Source organism: Aquila chrysaetos, chromosome 16 (genome assembly GCF_900496995.4).
Source record: "Aquila chrysaetos chrysaetos chromosome 16, bAquChr1.4, whole genome shotgun sequence".
Lineage (NCBI taxonomy): Eukaryota > Metazoa > Chordata > Aves > Accipitriformes > Accipitridae > Aquila > Aquila chrysaetos.
In genome coordinates, this window is record NC_044019.1 from 29,138,308 (window position 1) to 29,160,466 (window position 22,159).

At 44.4% G+C, this 22,159-nt stretch overlaps 1 protein-coding gene across 1 annotated transcript; it reads right to left on the reverse strand.

Moving 5' to 3' along the window:
* Positions 1-12,008: 12,008 nt before the first annotated feature.
* On the reverse strand, positions 12,009-20,701 carry TALDO1 (transaldolase 1). The gene is made up of 8 exons (XM_030039522.2): positions 20,477-20,701; positions 17,108-17,231; positions 16,519-16,626; positions 15,706-15,837; positions 15,096-15,271; positions 14,734-14,931; positions 13,540-13,685; positions 12,009-12,861 (listed from the first exon to the last, which is right to left on the reverse strand). Exons 1-8 carry the CDS (start codon positions 20,571-20,573, stop codon positions 12,829-12,831), a joined length of 1,014 nt encoding a protein of 337 aa, XP_029895382.1. The 5' UTR covers positions 20,574-20,701; the 3' UTR covers positions 12,009-12,828.
* Positions 20,702-22,159: the final 1,458 nt, after the last annotated feature.

Here is a 22,159-nt window from a genome sequence, read left to right on the forward strand (position 1 = left end):
TATTTGCTTATTATCATTTGACTACTTTTCTTTACTGTATGCATACAGAATTAATTGCACTCTTAGGAATGATACATAGAGTTGATGGCCTTTCATAAGTTTTCATTTATTTCGTCATTTTGGAAGATCTTTCAATGCAGCAGTAAGTCTCGTGACTCCACAAAAATTTTCAACAGTGCATCAGGCTATTTCTGTAACTCGTATTTATTTTGAAACTAAAAGTAGCAGGGTTGAAGTACAGGCTTTGAAGGCAACAGCATGTCTATAGCTTGGGTTATTGTAGCATACTTCCCTGCTTTAGTTCCATGTTAATTTTGTTCTACAAATGTAACACTTGATATTTTGTTATTTTCTACCTTTTGCTTAAAAGGTATTTACATCAACTAAAATCATGAAGTGACATTACAGAAAGGGTAATGACTTTTGGATAAGTCTTGAATTTTAAACTTCCTGTGTGAAGAATTTAAATACCTCATTTTGTATCTTCTCTACCATGTGTGCTGTGCTTCCTTCCTGGTCACATGGAGAAGCAGGCCAGTGAAATATCACATCCCAGGCATCTGAGCAGCGGTATTTATCCTGAGTTTGTCTTCTAGCACTTGACTAAAACTTCATGCCTTAAATTGACATGTATTCTCCTTTCCCTAGCTGTAAGAATACAGTGTGCTCAAACTGCTCAGCGGCCCAATTTTAAATGCTTTTCTTACCCAATTATGCATAGCAAGGCTGTGACAAATAACAGCATCTGGGTTTTGGGAGGGGGGGCATTAGCATAGATGAGATGCTGCTGCTTCTTACTGCCTTGTGCCTGTTGACCTTTATCAATGTCTTAGCTTGTGGTGTAGTTAGTGTTGTCTCTGCTTCACTACCATGTGCTAATCTTTACCTTAAAATTAATTCAAATGTAAAAATACGTGTTCATGATCCATCCAGTGATTTGGCTTAGAAATCATGTGTAACTGACTTGAACTGGTGAGAAATCAGCTAGAGGCAGAATCAGGAGATGTCCAAATGTGCCAGCTCTTGACATACTCATTTAGCAGGTGTTCTGCAGTGTGATGGTTTTCCCTTCTACCTGGTTTGAGTGTTGCAGTTGGAACACTGCAGGGAGGATGAGCTTTTGGCAATGTTTGCAAATGTTTGGTGTTTCACTGTGTTTGGGATCAGTTGTTTATAGAGGATTCTGGCATTTAAACCACATGATGGGCCCTTTTGTCCCGAAGCCAGAAACTGCTTCTCAAACAGATTGAAAGCTTCAAATTCCTGAGATTTTCAACCCACACAAATCCTGATTTGTTTCAGTGTTGTGCTCTGGAGTGCTTGGTGCTTTGGTCCTAGGGATGTTAACAGCCAGGCTTATTTCCTTAGAAATCTGTCTGTTCCTGGTAACATCCAACTGCTGATTTTTTTTTTTATTTAGGGAACCACATATGTGAAGAGTGTTACATCTTGTTTGGGCTTAATGCATGGGAGCATATTTTATGTTTTCCTCTGATGTTCTTATGGGCAGACATTGATGCTTCTAGCAGATACTTCAGAGTGCCTCTGCAATACATGGAGCAGAAACATTTGTTGGATGAATCCAAAGGGACAAGGGGCTTTCTCAGATGATTTAACCCTAGGATAATCTTTACAGCAGCTGGCTCGCAGCTGTAAAGAAACATTCCTGTATTGCACCCCCACAAAAGATTTCTTCGCCAACAAGAAGACAACACATATCACTGTGCATGCCAGCATCACACTCACCACTAAAGCTGTGTATTGGTCCCTGCAGGGAATAAAGGAAAGTTAGAGAACACCTTTAAGGTAATAGGAGCCTTTACTGGCAGTTTTACACATAAGTTGTGATGAGGGATGCTCAAAACAGTTGAACACAAAATATTTGCAAACTGATTTGCAGCAGTTGGAGTGAGCCCCGAGCCCTGCTTGTGGGTGTGATCTCTGTTTTGATACTTTTTACATTTTAATTCAATTTAAGTTTTGGCTGTAACAATAATGGAAAGGTCGTCTTTCTAGTTTGACTAACCTAATGTTTACAGGGCAAAAGAGATTGAGTGACACAAAAGCTGATGAGGAATGGCCAAATCCCCAGCAACTTGGGCTTTGATGTTGAGTCCTCTGTGCTACCATACCTCTCCTATAGCTTGATACCGTAGCTGCAGTCAGTGGAGGTAGCTTAGATCCTCTGAAGCTGGAGAAGGTGTCAGAGACAACTTAGGCAGATTCAGCTTTTCTGATGAGGGGAAGTGTTGTCTCTTCAGAACACTTAAAGCATTTGCTTGCTTTAAGGGATCCCTTACAGGATGTTTGAACTCAGTCCTTGTTGCCATCTGCAGCTAATAGTTTTTAGTCATACTAGCATTCCATTAGTGTATTAAAATGTTTAAATAAGATTCTTTTCCTGGAGCTTCCACAGTATAATTTTTTAAAAAATAAAAAAAAAATTGAACCTTCTGCTTTATTTGTCTTAGGTCCTGTGTGATAAGCTCTGCCATTTGATTCTGGGTATCAGAGTGCTTTTCTGTTTAAACTGACTTCTGTTCCATTGCTGATGGAACAGCCCTTTTGGCTTTGTACAGGGTTGTCCACTTTCCTTAGTGTGGACTACTGTCACCTTTGAGTTCCCATGTAGGCTGTTGCTGCCACAGCAGTGACAATTAACTGAGAATCATTGGGCTTTGCTTGTGTGCTTGCCCTAAACAACAGCAGTGAGCCAAATGGGGTAACATAGTAGGACTGAGTCCCACAACTCTGTAAGAAATTATCTGGCTGCTGTACCTGTCACACCACTGTCCTAAAAGGCTACACCTGGTGTCTTGTGTCCTCTGTAGTGCTAGAGTGTTTAATACTAGCGAGAGATAAAAGGAGCCTTTTGTCAAATGCAGACTTCTAGGTCTTTAGAGCATTTCATTTCAGCTCGAGGGTCAGTGTTCTCCCTCAGTTCCCCTGTCTGGGATCTCCATGTTGTCCCCTAGGATGCAGAAGACTGTCAAAAGCTGACCTGTCATCCTGCTGGGACTAGGCAGCTGGGAACACTGGGGCACTAATTTCTCCTCTGTAATGCCAATGCATCAAAACAAGTACCAGAATAAATGGAAATGACTCTTTGATCCTGATTTGCTTTAAAATTTCAAATGGTACATATCAGATACTGTCTGGCTTGTTTAATGTAGTCTGTAATAGCCTATGATGGCTGTATTTGATGGTCCTTATAAATTAATTTCTAAGGACTAATTTTAAAGTGAAATTCTGCATTGGGAGGCTGAAAATAAATGAATGTACTTACTATGTCAGTGCTGTGGACCCTAGTGGCTGTTCTTCCCAACAGCTCTGCTCTCTTGTACCTCTCCCCTCACACCCTCGTTTCAGGAATACAGAAGGTACTGAGAGCAACTATTGGGAGCAGCAGCATGTCTCCCTTAGCACATTGCATCACAGAATGCAAGAGGGAGCTGAAAGAGGAAGGAAAAGCTTTTCTAACCTCCCTGCCCCAAGCTTTGCCTGTTTGCATAGAGCTGGATGTTGAAATTAGAGAGCTGCCACGACAAGGGAAGGTTGATAATTTTGTATTTGTGCTCATCGGTTAGTTGCTGCTCTGTGACTCTTGGAAAGGCAGAGGTGCCGTGGGATGTTGCAGCCTCCCCACGAGGTGGTGGTACTGCTCTATACAGACCTTTGCGTTCCTCCTCGGCCACCAGCAAACTCCATCCCCAAACACCAAGTGTGAAGATGTTGCTTTCCTCTTGTGAATTCTTGAGGAAGGGCCTGCCATTTCTCTGTACCTGTGCTGGGCAGGTGAGCTGCAGCTGAAAGAGGGAAAAATTTGGGACACCACCCAGGGCTGCAGTAGCTCAAAATGCATATTAACACAAGGTTATATACACTAAGCTGTGCTGTAAGCAACAAGCTACTCCTGGGGCTTCCCAGTAATCTGTGACCATGGGGTCTGCTCTCCCATGCTCCTCCTTTTCTTAGGAGGATGAGGGCAGCATAGTTAGAAATCTTGTCATGAAAGCCTCAATCCTTTGTCATCTCCTAAAACATCATGTGCTAATGCTACCCTGCATGCTTCCCTTAGAAATTATCCCTTCTCAGCATCACCTATTACTAAACCCTCTTTCTCCCCAAAGTTCTCCACTTTGCAGTTTTTCTTTGTGTAAAGCCAAGGCCAACCCTGAATTGTAGCAGATTGTTTTAAGTTGTTCATTTCTAATCTTGAACAACTGAGTGAAATGTAAATAGGTGTGCTACCATTGAAAATGAGTTTGAGCCCATGGAGTTGCTCTGGTCTCTTCATCTCCGAGATCAAACACCAGCAATATAAACTGGACTCACATATCCCTGGAATAAGAAATGGAACTTGTACTGCTCAGGTGCTGCAGAGGTGAAGCCAAATTCCTAGCTTAGGCATGACGTCCCTAGCCATTAATGCAATGTAATGCCAGTCTAAGTATCAGAGTGCATCTGAGTGATGTGGACTGTAGCAAGGTAAGAATCTCTCTGCTTTCTAGAAATGCTACATTTCCTTAGACACAACTGTGCCTGGAGGGTGCTGTGATTGTGTGGATTTCACAGGACGAATGGGAGAACCCTTTGCAAATACTTACTTTGCATGAGCCAAATAAATCTGAGCACAGATTGTAACCTAGATCCCAGTGGAAAAGCAAAAACAAAGTAAAAAAAACCCAAAGGTCAAATTGTAAGCTTCCTTCAGTTTTACTGAAATCAAAATTAAGCAGCAGAGCCCACAGTGGCCTCTAACAATCCTCACCCTAACAGCATAGGGGCCATTAAACACACAGAAGCCCAACAGGGCCTCCTGCTGTTGCTGTTTTCCCAGATGTTCACAGATGCTGTGCAGACATCCTCTGTGAGGCCCATGTGTGCAACCCTGAGGGACTCAGGACCTGCAAGTCACCCTGCAGGAGGGCAAGAAAAGAGTGTTGGATGCTGAGGGTCACGGTGTGCTCACATCAGAGCTGGACCCCTACATGGACCACAAAAGCAAACCAGCCCTGCTGTTGGGTTAGAGTCATGAATTGCTTGCCCTTTCTTTGCTTTCTGGATGGTGGAGGGGTTTTACTTATTCTCCCAGCAGAAGAGAAATTTTCTCTTCAAATACAAATGTTGGATCATACAATTTCTGTATAAAGTTTCCAAGACTTCCAAGCTAAAGCCATGAAGCCCAGCAGCCCTGTAGAGAGCAGCTAGAAAAGAGGGAGCCTGGCCCTGCCTCCTTTCCAGGCAGCAGACATGACTGTTGTCACCTCAGCCCTGTCTGGATGAGCCATCAAGTCCCCAGGGTGGGAAACACAATCAAACTTAAACCTGGTGATCATTACTGATGATGTGTTTGAAAGAACAAAAGAGGAGACCAAGCAGCAGTTGCCAACCAGATGAAGGGTTGACAGCATGGCTAACGCGCAATATAATAGCAGTTACAGGCTGTTAGGCCAATGGATATTTGGGGAGACTCCTATTGCTTTTTGAAGACATTTGGTGCTGATTCCTGCGTTTTATGATAGCTGTTTCGTGGTATTATTGCAGCTTAGGTCCTGACACTATGCAGGTGGTGAGTGGTGCATGCTTAGTGCCTTTCTGGGCTTAGTCCAAGCCTGCTGGGGGAGCTGGTTTGGTCGCCCTTCTCTTGTGTTGGCTGATACCACCGTAAAGGAAGACTTTTCATATGGCAGGATGCTGATCCTTTCCCCGTTGTCTGGGGCTGGGCTGAGAAATGCAGGTCTTCTGATCCCCAAAAAGCAGTTCTCCACTGGCTTTTCCACTGGAAAGTAAACCAGAAAGGGTGTTTTCTTAGGGCTGTTTCCTTTGCTCTGTGGAGATCCTCCTTAACAGCTGCTGGCCATGGTTGGAGGTAGGATGCTATGCTAAATGGATCTACAGTCTGACCGGTTTGGCTGTTCTTAAGAAGGAGCAAAAGAGATGTGTATCGCTTAGGCTATATTGAAGCCTGAGCTGTTATTCATAGTTATTAACGATAATAACAAGGAGATTTGTATTTCAGCTATTTTAGTAAGTAACTTTCTCAGGATCCTGTAGTTGACCTAGCAGAGGCCGATTTCTGCCCCTCCCCACCCCAAGCCATGGCCCTGTTTTCTTATACAAAAGCAGACTTTTGTGATTTTGCTCCATTTTGTTCCTGGAGTATTGTATGGATGGATGTCCAGCATCCAAGACTCAGCTGTCAGGGTCACTGTTTGCCTTGGGAAATCCTCAGCTGTTAGTTCCATGGGATATGTCCCTTCCAAGCCCATCCCATTGTATGTCAGAGCACAGCCTTCCTGAACCAGAAGGGAGACAGAGCTGAAGCACAGCCTCGGCCTCTGGACATCAGCTGGGAAATCGTGAGAGTCTAAGCACCCTGCCTGAAAGAGACTTAGCTTTCACAATAACAGATGAAAAGGATTTTACTTGCCAACGAAGGTGTGCAATATGGAAAACAAACAATAATGCAGTACAGATACAGCAAATTCATGAGCTATGTGAAATTAAATTTATGCAAAATGTACAAACAGAGAATGATAAGAAAAACAAAAATAAAAATGAGAGTATTAGTGTTCTTTCAGACAAGCGTTAGTGTTGATCTAAGGAGAAATTATCCAAGACAAAACCTATCTGGTATGCCTCAGTTTCAAGATGGGTTTGGGTATCCTTGGGGAAAACCTCTACATGTATGTTGATTCAAGGAAAGGAATGGCTGTGCTGCCAAATCTCTGTTCTGTTTTCCAGTATAAAAGTAGTTAAATCCATATAAAATAATTGGGCAGAATCATAAGGTAAAAATTACATTCCATGGCTTCTCAAAGCTCAGCGGTTTCTTTACGCCTTTTGCTCTTGGACTGGCTGCTTTACTTGGCTTGTCCCTCCAAAACTTCCTGATCCTTTTACTTCTACATAAGCTACAGTAAAGCTAAGTTGATCTGAGCTGTCAATGAATTAATACTTAGTTGTATAGAATTTAAGTACTAATTGTATTCTAATCCTATTCTAACTGTTATCACATGCTATTTCCTATATTATTTCATAGTAAATATTATTTATAGGTCTATTCAGACTGCATGGTAGATCTGAAACTGTGAACCATGTGCTTTGATTTTAATTCCTGATGCCTCAAGCCATGCCATAGGCTGGAGCAGTGGTTCATGGGGCTCAGCCTCATTGCAGAGGCATGAGAGCAGGAGACCCCAGGCCTGGCCAGTTCGTGGCAAGGGACAGCCCCAACATAGTGCTGAAGTGTTGGGTGCCTGTAGTTGGGTGTCTCTTCAGTGCAAGGACTGTATTTTTTTTATACATCTGTGTGTCAGGAGCCCGTACAACGAGGATCTTACCTATGTACCCTAAGGAATGAATAATAAAATAGAAGACTAAAGCTGAGCTTGGGATTATCTATCTTCTATTTTTTTTTAATTAAATTGCTACAAATTGTACTTTTGTGTTGAACACATTTTCTACAATTTTGTACTGACTATGACAAACTTTTTTTAGCCAAGAAGCAGCAAAATCACTGATAGTGGTTATTTCACATTTTCTCTTTGAAATATACCTAATATATATTTTTAAGGCTGCAGAAAAAGCCCAGAGACAAAATGTTGCATTTTACCCCAAGTAAAAGGTATTTCAGCTTTTTACTTCCATTTATCCTGCTTCTTGTAAGTCCCAAATGTATTTGTTTCATGATTTGCATGTTTGTGCGGGGTTTTTTCAATTCTGTGAGCAAACCAGAAATCATTTACTTGCTAGCTGTATTCTGTGCTCCCAAGCTAAACCGTCTGCACAGTCTATTAAACAAAATTTGCTTTCTCCTGGGGGTTTTTCTTAATATTTCTGCCACTTATTTCCCTGCCTGAGAATTATAATGAAAATAAGGGTTGAAAATGTCCATTCAGATCACTTGCTGAGCTTTGAATACAGTCTGCTGTTGTTGGAGACTCTAATATTTTAATGAATGTTTTTCTCTTGCAGGAATACTCCAGGACTCTGATATGTGCCAAGATCTCTGGTGGCAGGCACTACTTGCACCGAAACTTACTGGATCCTGCTGCATAGGCAAGACCCACACATACGGGGAGATACAGCACTGTTTCCTCTTGGAATTTTGGAATGGAGGATAGAACGAACGTCCTTTTCCAGCCTGGTATGCCAGCAGACTCGTGGGGTATATTTGCATTTTCCCTGCAGTGGCAGCAGGTGTCCATGAGCTCAGATGTGGGCTTGCCCAAGGGTGGCCTCCCCACCGTTGCTTGCCCGTGCTTTATTGGCATGGTTGCTCAGCCAGTCCCCCCTCAATTCACACCTGGCCCTGCTCAGCCCAACCCACAGAAATTCCTGCTTTGTTCAAAGTGTGGCGTCTCTCTCTCTGACCACCTCAGAGGGCAAACTACAACCTTACACGTACGCGCAGTTTGTAGCACTCTGTGGCCTTAACCTAGGCTCTGGTGCTTAGACTACCAACACCTGAAGGAAGCACACTGCAGAAGTTTGCCTGGTGAGAAAGGGGGTTGATGGCAGCCCTCTGTGCTGGCTCTTGTCCTGGTGTGGGTCTGGGGAAGCCCAGGTGAAGCCCGTCTCATGGGGAGGGCCAGGTAATTGGGCTCAGGTGTAGATCAGGTAGTAAAGGGAGACTTCCTGGCCGAAGAGGCTGGAAAGGTTTAGCGTTTGAGGTGGGGAAGTATTATTGGCTCTGGGGGTGTTTAATAAAGGGCAAGGGCATTATTAAACCAAGCTTTAAAGTGTATGTATTGGTTCTTTGGGATTTCTCCATATACATGTATTTTATTTCCCCCTACTTGCTGAGTCTAAGCTTGTCCTTGTGGCCGTGATAGCTAAAAACCTTTCTGGGAGACAGCAGACATCTCCTGCTCCTGATTTCTTAATCTGAGGTGGTATGGAGATCTGGGAAGCCACTATAAGCTGGGCTCAGACAGGATCCTGGGAGAGATCTCTTCATCTCCTGAAGAGAGATGAAGTTGAGGAAGAGTTATGGAGTAAAGGTGCTTTGTGAGATTGGATAAACAGATATATAGGCTGAAGGTTTATGTGGTTGTTGGGGTTTTGCTCCATTTCATAATGAATGTGGACTTTGTGACTTAGCCACGTACATCAGTCACCTCACAACATATAGACTGTGCTGAAGAGAAAAAGCCCCAGTGCTGAAGTGGGAAACTGCAGCTGCTACCAGAGCAGGTAAGCGATCCTGTGACAGTGAACATTTTAAGCATAACTTGTGCATCTCCTGCCCCCTCAGCTCTTGAGGGGACCATGTGTCTGTAGGTATGCGGAGTAAGGTTTGACTGTTACTGAGGCACCCTTTCGGGCCTCCTCTTCCCCTTTCACTGCAGTATTTTGTTGTCTCTTGAGCTACTTCTGGATTTGACCCTTTGTTAGTAGCAGCTAAAGCCTGGGCGTGAGATGCAGAGAAATGATTGTACATCAGATGCAGATGCATAGCTGAGTTGTTTCAAGAAACTGGCATGTAGCTCTCCATGTTCTTCTGCAGAAAAGATGTGCTGGTGCCCCAGGGCTACCTGATAGCACTGCATTGCCTTGGAATGTTTGTTGTTTTTTTTTTTTCTTTAATGCCAAATAGGTACAAATCTCAGGAGAATGACTCAGCTAAAGAAATCAACAAAAAGATTCCTGTTGACACCAGTGGACTGGTAAATGCAAAGTTCAGACAGATAGTCCTTCAGTGTTGCATCACGAATGAAGCTGGTCTGAGGACTGATCAGCTGGGGTCAGTGCTAACTCAGGTAGCTTGGCTTCATGCAGCTTCTCTGCAGTATAATCGTGCCTGAACCCTTCCACCTGTAAGAATGCAGTAGTGGCCTAAAATACCTCCTAATTCCTTTGCTAAGAAGTCAGGCATTAGGACATGCTTGCCTTGGTGTAAGACAAGCTATGGCAGGCTGAGAATCATCCAGCTATCCAGGTGAAGTTATAGCCTGTAGAGAGGCTTATCACCTGTCAGTGAATGTGAGTAAGAAAGATCCATTTTTCAAGGAGACCAGCAACAACAGCAACAGGTCTCTCTATACAGCAGTTTTGTATTTGTCACTTCTACAGCCCCAGATCTTCCTCTTCAGAATATGAGAAATACTTGGGCTCTTCATCACTGACATTGTGTTTAATGTGCACAGTTTGCTAGATTAAGTAGGCTTGTTGTTGTGGGGAAATATTTTTGTCTGGCTGAGGATCCCCATCCTATCCTGTCATTTGTTCTGATTATGGTAATAGCAGTTTTTGGAAAACATGTTGAAGTGCCTGCTCATGAGTTGTTACCTTTCAGAAGTCATCTCTGGTTGCTCTGGCTTGCCATGGGTCTCACTGGTCTATCATCTCTGCAGCTCTCACAATGGTGCTGTGCAGCTTTATTAAAGCTATCCCAGGGAATTGTAATTCTGGACTGGCTGCAAGTCTCATTCTCTTGCCTGAGGAAGTCATGACTTCATACTTCTGTAACTGTTAACAGTTGGAGCTAAACTTTTTTGCCTGTTTTGAAAATTGTTGTCTGCTGAGAAGCTACACCTCCCCTCATCTCATATTCTGGAGCAGAATACAGATGTTGAGAAAGCTAGAGCCAAAGCAGAGAGCCTACAGACTTGTACTTGGCACCTCTGCTGTACTTGAAGTTGTTTCCTTTTCAGCAGGGTACAAATACTCTGTTAACAGTTTGTAATGAGTATAGCGATCTAAATCGCAGTGGTAGGTCAGATGGCTGTGTGGCACAGTGTAGGGAGGTGGGGGCAGGGTAAAGCTTTTAATGCTAGCTTGACCTTTGAAAGGAAGGGAGAAAGGTCACCTCCCTCTGGACAGCTTGCTTTCTACTGTTGCCTGCTTCTCACCGTTACCTACACCTGTAGAGCAGAGGGGTCTAGATCAGTCCCCTGAGGCAGATTCATCTCCCTCTGGTAGACTGGCACTATTCCCAACCCTGTGTGGGGCAGGTCCAGGGCAAGGCTGAGAGGATGCAACACCACGTAGATGTCTGATATGGTTCTGTTATCAGACCTGCATCTGGTTTGTGAGCATACAGCCAGCTGTCACTGTGGCTGAAACAACAGTTCCCAGGTTGTTATGGCAATGTCCTGACAATAGTGCTGTTGTGTCACACTGATGCTACTGATCCAGTTGTTCCCTTGGCTTGTTTTTATTGTATTATTCAAGCTGGATATTGCATGTGTATATAAGTATTGTAGCTTCAGTATTGCCTTTTTTTCTTTTAAGAGGTTAAGTTCAGGCAGCTTTATCAGGAAACAGTTAATATAAACAAGGAACCTGTTAGAATCATAGAATCATTTAGGTTGGAAAGGAGCTTTAAGATCATTGAGTCCAACTGTAAGCCTGGCACTGCCAAGTCCACCACTAAACCATGTCCTTAACCATGTCCTTAAGTGCCACATCTACACATCCTTTAAATACCTCCAAGGATGATGACTCCACCACTTCCCTGGGCATCCTGTTCCAATGCTCAATAACCCTTTCAGTGAAAAAAAAATTCCTAATATCCAATCTAAACCTCCCCTGGCACAACTTGAGGCCATTTCCTCTTGTCCTATCACTTGTTCTTGTCTACTCTTGATGGAACTGGACCAGTATGAACTAATAAGATATATTTAATTAGTCTTAAGGAAATACACAGCATAAAATGTAATCACATGCATCCCAATTTAATAGAAAGCCCTGTAATTGGTAAGTGCTGCATTAGGATTAGGTCATTCCTGAGGAAGGCTGCCACATGGCTCTTCCTCTTTGTCCGTAAGCCACTGCTTTTGCAAATGAGGAAAGGAGGGGTGTGCTAGAACTTAAAAAAAAAAAAAACCCAAACCAAACAAAACCACAAAAAACCCAAACACAACCCCCCCTCATTTTTGGGGTACGGTTGGCAGCAATTCCATGACTATTGCATAAAGAAAAGCAGTAACTCCTCCAAAGACAATATACAAAGCTCTAACAGACAGTCTTCAGTTGTATCCACATGTTCACTCTGTCAGTTCAGATTAACCAATTATCAAGTTATTTATTAACTGCTTGAGACACGTTATTGAAGGCTACACTTTCAAAATTAACTGCATCAGGGTACTTGTAGTTTATGCCTGTGTTGTAATCGCAGTGGCATTTTCAGCTTCAATCAATTCCATCTTCTTGCTGTTACCTTGCTTTGGATTCTTAGGCAAGTCACAAACAAAACTGGTATTTGACAAAACTCCTAAAAATTGCTTATGATACAGCTTCCCCCCTCCCCGCCCTGTTAAAAAGCCTTGAAATATTAATTATGATGGCTTTCACCAGGTTTGCCAACCAGTAAGTCACTACTGGTGCTACCTTGGCTGCAGAATGAAGAAAGGAAGGGACTAAACTATATTGATTTAGTGTGTATACATACATACATACATGTCTTATAAGAGTGCTTGTGGGTTTTGTACCAAGGAGGGCTTTTGAAACCTGTGTCTTGTCTTTAATCACAGTAAAACAGCATGAAAGACAAAACTGCTTTCTTAATGTATTAGGACTGTAGACTTAATTAGGAATTTAATACAAAAAGTTAAAAAATTAAAATACTATGTCAGGTGTTTCCTGCAGCAGTGAAATGAACACATTACAAGGGAAGTCTCTGTTAATTTGCATGTATTGACAAAAGTGCCACAAAAATTTGAAATTCTATTTGTCCCTTTGCAAATTGATAAAAAAGCATGATACAGAAATCTATCCATACATAGCATAAGACTTTTACAGGTAAGACATTTGTACATCCATTTAACCTCAGGTGATCCACTCATTCAGCCTTGACCACTCAGGAAGATTCTGATTTTTCTACTTTCCATTTTCAGCACTGAACATTCGCTCCTAGAAAGAGAGAAGTAAACAAACAGCAGCTGAGTAAGTTTAGGAATTGTGCTTTAGCAGTGCAGGCTTAAGTCACTACTAAATAGTTGTTAGTCAACAAGAGTAAGTGCCTAGATCAGCTATACGTGGTGTGTATTTCTGCCCTCTCCCCCGCAAACCACACAGTTCAATTAATCCCAGTTGAAAGACTCTCCACAAACTGACAGAAGACTTTCATATGGCCTGGCTATACTCAGCATACCTGTTCTTGGTGCTTCCTAGTGCCAAGTACAAGCATGATTTATTTCCAGCTCACTATCTGAAGATTATGTGTCTTGTACCACTGCTGACAGCTAACAAGTTTAGAATTAGACTTAAGGGACTTTTCACTTTGACAGTAGTGTTATCTTGATTAGCTGCCAGTCTAAACACTGCCTTGGGCCTCAAACAGCAGGTGTGGCTGTAGACATCTGGCATGATTCTTTCATGAGATGCAGTGAAGTTTACCAATTTCACTTAATTTAGGTGGCCAGTTTGCTAGCTGCCTGTCCTACATAACATGTACTGCCTGTATAAATACCTGATCAGACTTGCTTACAGGCTCCTAATCCTTAGCCATACCACAAGGAACTGCGGGTTAGCTGCAGTACTTGGGAGGAACATGAGAGATGGCAAGAGGCAGCATGATAAAACATCTACCTTTAACATCCTCTCCAGCTTAATTGCATCTGCAGCAAATTTTCTGATCCCATCAGATAATTTCTCCACAGCCATTTGGTCTTCGTTATGGTGCCAGCGGAATGCCTTCTCATCCAGGTGGATCTTCTCAAGCTCACATGCCTGAGCTGTGCAAGGAGAATTGAAAAAGAGACAAACCATATTATCAGATTATTATCAAATACCACAGGCTTCCTAAAACAGTCTCAAGATTCTGACCATCTCTATCTGTTGAAAAATTTCAAACACCACTTTCAACATGACTTGCTAAAGAAGCATGCTTTGGGTTGCAAGATTGAAAATGCTCCTGATCTGGTTTTTTTGGGGGAAAAAAAATGTAGCCTAGATTATCAGTTTTTCTTAAAATACAATGTTTGTGTATGCTGTTATCTTGTATCTGCTTCTGAATGGTACGCTACTTTCAGGCCCATTAGAAAGAATTATGCAACAGTCCTACCACAGCGAGACATTCTAAGCAAATATGCTGAACAATTAGGTCTTTGATTATTTGGCACTACCTAACAAAAGCTGAATTGATAACAGGCCTACAAGCCAGCTAGCAGCCTGTGAGCAGCAACCCATGACTACAGCTGTGCACAAATCTCATCTTTTGAGTTGTAAAATAGCATTTTAATAAGTCTACACAAAAGGAAGAGTAGTGCTATGGGAACATACATTCAAAGCCATTGTGGCACAGTATCACTAGATCAATGCATATGATTCATTTCTAGAGTTTCTGGAGGGAAAACACACCTTTTGGCATGTCTAGAGCTAATTGCATCACCGATGTAATATTAACATAAGATTAAACGAGGTTTGGCATCTTTGCTAATATTCAGTATTTTTTCCCAAGTATATGAAGTATAAAGTACCTTCTCCTACTCTCCCTGTCCTCTCAGGAGAGGGTGCACAGTATTTAGGCACACTCAAAACCCATCATAATTCCAGTTAGTGTGCTCAGTGGGACCCAAGACCCTAAAGAAGCAACTATGTGCGTCAGCAACTGTAGCACTACTGTTGTAGTGAGGCTACAGTATTTCCTTTAGAGAGGGGTCAAGACTTACCCTTAAAGCAGAGTGGAAGCAAGCACCACAAAGCCGAATGAAAACACAGACTTGAAACAGTCGAGAAGAAAGGGAGACTGAGCAAGTCCATGTTACATAGAAGTGGACTTACCCTCTTTTACACTGAGTGTGGGAGTTAACTTGACATACTCTTTGCTGAGCTCTGCCAAAAGCTTGGGTGAAATAGTGAGATAGTCACAGCCTGTAAGCGCTTTTATTTCTCCCGTATTTCGAAATGAAGCACCCATCACAATAGTTTTGTAGCCAAACTTTTTGTAGTAGTTGTAGATCTTAGTGACACTCTTCACTCCTAAAGAGGAGAAATCAGCAACTTTCAGAAATACTCATTTGAAGTATAAATGATTATTTAGAGCATCAAAAGCTCAAACCCAACACTTTTTCATAAGAGGATTTGTATGAGTAAACTGCAGTTTGAATGAGTATTTTTAACAACATGTCAAAAGGAAAGCTTACCTGGGTCCTCTGAAGGCTCATAGGTTTTTTTATCTCCATTTGCAACATACCAATCCAGGATACGTCCTACGAATGGGGAAATCAGAGTAACTCCAGCTTCAGCACAGGCAACTGCCTGAGCAAAGGAGAACAGCAAGGTCATGTTGCAGTGAATCCCATACTCTGCTTCCAGAACCCTGCAGACACAGGCTGGCTTAAAACAGCTACTGAATTTATATTCTAGTACCAAGCTAGTGGATTAAAACTACTGAATTTCTTGAGTTAAATTAGGAATGTGGTACAGTTTATAAGCTTTAAAGTTTTAAGCTAACAGCAAATGTTTTGCGCTGCCAGACTCTGCTTTATTTAATGCTGTTTCTTGAACCAAATGCAGACAACTTAGCATGATATTTCAGGAAACTCTGTGGCCTGGCCCTTGTATGAACAAACTTTTCCTATCTCAACAGAAAGCTGTACCAGAGCACCTTGCTTGCTAGCTGTAGCCCTAGTAACAGATTTCCTGGTGCCGTGCTTTCAAAACAATTCCTTAAGTGCAGAATGCGTTTGTCAGGTGCCTGTGAACAGGCAGAAGCATGCTATGAATCAGCATACCAAGTACAGAAATACTTACTTGCCAGCCTGGATTCCTTCCCATGTTGAAGAGAGCTTTATGAGAATACGATCTTTACCAATTCCTGCTTCCTTATAAAGGTCAATGAGGCGCCTGGCCCTTTGAATCATTCCTTCCTTATCAAAGGACAACCTTTGAAACAAGAGCAGGACTGCTTAAAACTATTTTTTTTTTAAAATGCTGTCCCCTGCAAACCCCACTGAAAAACATTGTCCGTTTTATCAGCATTTATATGCCAATAGCAGGTTTTTGTTTTCAGAGATACTTCTTGGATTGTGACCCAATCAAGTAGGTATATGCCAGCACTGATACTCTTTGATTCAGAGGATCCAGAGCTCAAGATAGCTTTCCTTGAGAAAGTTATAGACTCAAGTTTTCCTCAAGTTTTTCACAATGAATGCAGAAGCTGAGCATTAGAAGTGAATTGGCAAGGAGCAGGTTAACAGAAAAATCCGGTTTGAAAAAAACCATTAAAACAGATCTCTTGGTAAATTGAGAAGACTTTATCACACAGAAGAGAATAAGCAAAACTAAGTGTACTGGAAGCATGAGGTTTCCCTTGCTTAAGAACCAACAGGAAGATTACAAAAATCCAAGCTCAGCATTACTTGTTTTCATAAAGTTTTGTCACAGAGTTATAATCCAGCAAACTAAGGTAAATCCATGCTCTAATTAAACAAATATTAGCAATATAAAGTCTTGCTAGTCTTATAACAGTGAGCTGTCTAGTGAAGAACATCTTTCTCCAACTCACATCATGTCTCTTTTTGCATGTACAAATATCCAGGATAACCCAGAGGAAAAAGAGCCAACCTTGCATCTACTTCTGTGGACACACGGCCAGGTATCCTCTTCAATATTTCAGCTCCAAATAATACAAAGAGTTTGTCACAAGCATTTTTGATCTGTTCCTCTTCTGACCTGAAAACCACAAAGAGCAAAATCATTTCTATGGGGGGGAAGAGGGGGAAAAAAGTGCATTCACACCTTGCCACAGATTTGAAGATCAAATTTCACAGCCCATTTAACATTAAATTCCAGAATTCAAATAGCCACTTCTGCTCTGCTCCATGTTTATGTTCTGCCCTCTGTGCACCACCAGCAGTATTAGCCTTTGGACATTATTTCCTATAATGCTGTCAACTCACTCAAGAGTGTTTTCCTGAGCGGTCCTAGAAGGCCATGTGTGAACTGGTAAATGGAGATGCACTTCTTCAAAGCACATCTGAAACCTGCATAAGAAATTTTTCTTTAAGGGTTGAGGCTTTTTAGGGCAGGAGATATGCCCATGAGTACATGACAGGAAAACCCCAGTACACTGCTAACAGTACTAAACGCTATTTGTATAAATAAGGTATCTTAAATATAGACCTACAGAGATAAAAAAAATATCTCTACTTACCCGCCAAGTTTTTTCCCATAGGCAACAGCATCATCCACAAGTTCCTGGTAGGCTGGCATCTGAGCAGCAGCTAGTATCAGAGATGGGTTTGTGGTGGCATCCAGGGGCTTGTACTCATCAATTGCTAGGGAAATAAAACCAGCCTGTTTAAAACAATCAGCAAGCCCGAGCAATTAAAAGGATTTTGCTCAAATGTGTGAGAATGTAAACACAGCTGTAGGATAGTAGCGTTCCTAATAGAGCAGACTAGTGCACAGTGATGTTTAAACACCACTGCCTGAAAGCTGGCTTGTGCCAGAAGTACCAGAACAAGGTTAACAGAGCTACAGTAGTAAGATACAGCAAAGTTTACTCACTACTATAGACATTGCCCAAAAGAAATAAACTTGTAGAAGTGACAGATGAAGTGGTACTAATTTTCAGTTTCTCACATCTGTCCATATCATATTCACCAGCATGGCTGTGTTCCAGGAATCACTGTGGGGAAGTAAAGATGAGAGGATCTTTCTTCCCTTCTAGCAGTTAGGCTTTTGGGTTTTTGTTTGTCTACAACTGTTAGAACCAGAACAGGAGCAAAACTCATCTTTTTGAAGTTGCTAGAGTCTTAGTGCATTTTAAAACTTTTTCAAATAGTTGCAGACAGTTTCTTAGTGTCTGTTCTTGTAATTTCCCTGTACTGCCAGGCTTCCTTCCTTACAGAAGTATTTGACCCTTTGGCTTACCTTAACCCCTGGACTACACCTATTTCAGGTGATACCCGTTGTTTACCAGAGTAGGCTGTGACCATGCATTGTCTGGCCCTAAGCTGCCTGGCATGCAGAGCCTGACTCAGCAAATGGGGGAGAGCCTCTGCAGGCCCTTCAGTGATTTCTGCTTACAAGCTCCCTTGTTAACACAGCTAAATGTCAAAAATAACAAAATATTTATTACTAGCTCATTTTCCTCAGCGTTTTTGCACAGGGATGGAAACCCAAGTTAGAGAGTGCAACTTTATTTTTTCAGTCATAGAAGAAAAGAAGAACTGTTTTTCCATAGCTCCCTCCTAGGCAATGATCATGATCCTGGAGCAAGTCCACTCCATACAAACAGGTCCTTCAAAACACACTTCAATTCACATGGATACTGCTTAAAATAAAGCCGTACACCAACAAAACTCAGTTCTGAAGCATACACACAATTTTAGAGAACTCAGTTTTGACAGAGCATATTACTCCTCTCCAGCCTTGCAGCATTTGAAGACTCTGGCAATGTGCATAAATTAATCTCATTAAGTCTGTCACCCAGTTTTCCTTTAGGTCTTTCGGAAAGCAGTTAGCAGCCTGTGTTTTAGCTGTTCAGTAGAAGCTTTCAGCAGGCAATCCGTGACCATTGTGCCACCTTTCCTCATTGTGAGCACAAAGAAAGCTGAGCAAAAGAGTAAGCGTATATTGGTCCTGCTTAGTTAAAAAGCCAAACTAGTGCAGCTACTAAAGAGGCCACCACCACTTACTGCAGGTGCTTGCTTCAGGAGCCATTCAAACCGGCATCCTTTCCTACACAGCACTGTACCAACACGTTTATCTATAAACAAAACTGGGAACCAGTATTAGCAACAATGGCACTTTAACCAGCATCAGTGTGTAACTTTTACAGGGAGGGAGTCAGATGTTGACTGTAGCCTTCTTTGGACTGTAGGACAGACCCACAGGTGACAACAGGCAGCCAGAGATCAACAGCAAAACTGTTTCAAGAAGCTTGTTAAAACTTCCCAGTGGACAGCACTCGGCCTCCTTACTGCTGCCCGTACGCAAACACCCCCTCGGCCACCGCAAGGATTTTTTCTTTTTATTATGCTTTTCTGAAACCAGGGTAGACAGCATAATGTTTTGAATTCACACCATTTCAGCACACACTGGGCTTTAGCCAGGTTTGTTGCTACTCGAAGGTACACAAACCTGACAAGGCTAAAGTTATCTCATCACTTAGTGTTTCCAACTCTTTTGATGCAATGTTTGATAAAGCTGCATCAATACTCCGAACCTTTCATGGTACTGTGGTTGTCTCTCATGTCAGATGGACTCTTAAATGCAAGTAACAGTTTTTCCGTACTGTTTCATTCAGCCTGACACTTGAAATCAAGCAATCTGAAGTATTTAACAGATGTGTGTTACCTAGAGCCAGTGCAAGTATGTAAATACACACACACAGCATTACGAGGCAGGTGTCCGAGCTGTTGCTACCCCTGTGCACTCTTCATCTTAGGTTTACTGATATAAGACATTTGACGGTTGCCATTTAGGATCGTTTATTCATCACCTATAGGATTAGGTAAGCAGCAGATGGGATTACTGCAGGCCTCAGTGACGGCAGAACGGGATTTGAGAAGCATTGCTCCACGCAACCCAGAGACGTTCAGGGGAGGGATTTTTCAGTTCTGATGTACCGAGAAAGTTGCGTGCCTGTGCGGGCGCTTAGGCAGCGACAGCTTCGGAACAAGCGGCTTTATCATCGGACACCGCCACCTCCCTTCCTCGGAAAGGGGAGTGCTTGCTCATTCTCATGAGATACGGAGAACAAAAGCACTCTCGCATTATTTTCTTTGCTTCCGCCATTTGAAAACAAAAACAAACCCCAGATCTACGCTGGTTATTGGAAAAAACCAACTGTGTTAGCCCCACGGGGCTTATCTTGTCGAGCCTGGCACTTATTAGTGACAGCAGGTGGAGCTGACCGTCGGGGTTTGCGCACACCGTTAAGTCAAACTGGGGGAAAAAAAAAAAAAAATATAATGATAATCACTGGAGGGTCTGACAGCGGTCCTGCACGGACTGGGCCAAGCCTACAAGCTGCCAAGGCCGGGGCTCCCGCGAAGCGTGTGGCAGAAGGGGAAGCGGTAACGGGCAGGCTCGGCTGGCCGGGGCTCGCCTGGGGCTCGGTGGAGCGGGACCCCCTCAGGCTGCAGCCGCCGCGGGGGCGTTAATTAGCGGGCGGTCCGGACCCACGGAAGCCGCTGAAGGACACCGGCTGGGCTCGACGCTTCCCGCCGGGACTCCGCAACCCGGACAGCGGATCCCGGGAGAAGCCATCGGCACCGGGCAGTAACCGGAGACCTCCCTCCGGGCTGCCCTTCCCGACCCCCCCCCCCGCCCCGCGTTAGGTAACGGCGCGTTTCCCAACGCCGGCCTTGCGCAACGAGCCGCGACCGGCAACCGAGCGGCCGCGGCTCCGCCACCTCCCGGGCGCACGGCGACACTTCCCCCCCCCCCCCCCGCGCCGCCAGGGTGGTTCGCTCCCCTTCGGGCGCTCGCCTATTCAGCCGGGCGCGCCCACTCTTCACGGAGGGGGTGGGGGGGTGCGATGACGGGGGGGGCCCCCCCCGCCGCCTCTCACCGTTGAAGTCGCCGGTGTCGGCCACCACGGTGGTGTGGTGCTTGAGCTGGTCCAGCACCGACTCCATCTTCTGCCGCTTCACGGGGGACACCGACATAATCCACGGGGTGGGAGGGGGGCTCGCGCCTCCTATAAGGAATCCTGCCTGCCCGGAGGGGAGCCGGCCTGCGCGCGCACCCGCCCTTCGCTCGCTCCCGCCGCCCGCCGCCCGCGGGGAGGGGGCGCACCGCCCGCCCGCAGCCAATCCCATCCCAGAAAGGAGGAGGCGAACCAATCAAAAGAGCGGGGGGCATGACGGACGCGGCCGGGAGGAGCTGGGGTAGGGCGGGAGGAGGAAAAGAAAGTTTCTGATTGGGTGGTTTGGCGGCTCGTGAGGGCCGGAGGGGTGGTGGTTACCTTGGCGACGGGAGATGCGGCTGCCCCTGCCCGCCATGGCCCCGAGCGGGGCGAGGGCTGCCCGGCCCTCGGGGGAGCCGCTGTCCGTGTGGGCTGGGGGCGAGGGGAGGTCCCCAGGGAGGCCTCCTCACGGCCGGGCACGGCGCCCGAGCCGCCCCTCAGACGTCCGTCCCTCTTGGGCCCGCGGGGCCTCTCCGGGACAGGGCTCCGCCGGTGACACAAGATGGCGGCGGGAGGGTTGGTGAGGGTGAGGCGTTCGCCCCGTTTAGCAGCCTTGAGGGAAGACTCGCAGCCATGCCACGCCTGTGTTAACCCGTTGCAGGAGCCGAACGGTGCGTTTCCTCCCTCGCTGTCGGGGCGAGGCTCAACAGAGCTGGTCAGCCAGGGCTGCAGCCTGCACCGCCATGCCAGAGAGAGCCCCATAACCCAGCAAGGCACACGTTCTTGGGCACCTACGGATGTTCATTTGCCTCAGCTTCATTTAAACTCTGGAGAAGGCGATCCTGTTAACGTGGTTGCCCTTCTGAAATAGGGAATGGGACTTGGCTGGAAATGTTGCAGAATCTGCCCCTTGGCCTTTAAACAGAGGCTCTTTGGATCGTGCTGTTCCCCTCATTTTGTCTTGTATTGTTCCAATTGTGGAAGCTGCCACAGTGATTTCCCTTCCTGATACACAAGGATATGCTTTTGTACAACCTTCTCATGCTTTGTCCAGCCCAAAGAGAGGATAATGGAAAAAGGAGTTAGGTTTAAGTCCTGTTTGAATTCTGTGACTGTGTAGGAAACATGTTCTCATTGTCACCAGAGTCCTTTGCCAAGGAATAAGGGAGCCTCCTTGTATATCCCTTCCCGGCCAGCATTAGCTGGCATTGACCAGGGTTAGGTGTTTTTAGCTTGCCAGTGCACAATGTAGTCTTGGACAGTATCTGTGTGTGTAAACACTGGCGTGTTGTCTCAGTTGCATGTTGCAGAGGTAAGAGAAATTTGTTCTTCAAGACGATGCGCAAGGGGATGTTTGGGATTCAGCTGGTAGCTTTCCCGGCATTTGATTGCTATTGTATGTGGGATTTTCACTTACCCCTGTTTCTAGACGTGAATGATTATCAAGGCCATGACATCCTTCCTTTTGAACGGCAGTCCCCCAGAAACAAAAGGAAACGCGCGGTTTCAGATACTCTGCTGTGCATCTTAGAGCGACAAGTCGTTATGAAAAGCAGCCCTTATCGACTGTTTTTGTGTCCTGTTGCTTTCATTTACATCCAAGTGAGACAGAGATGGAGTTATAAG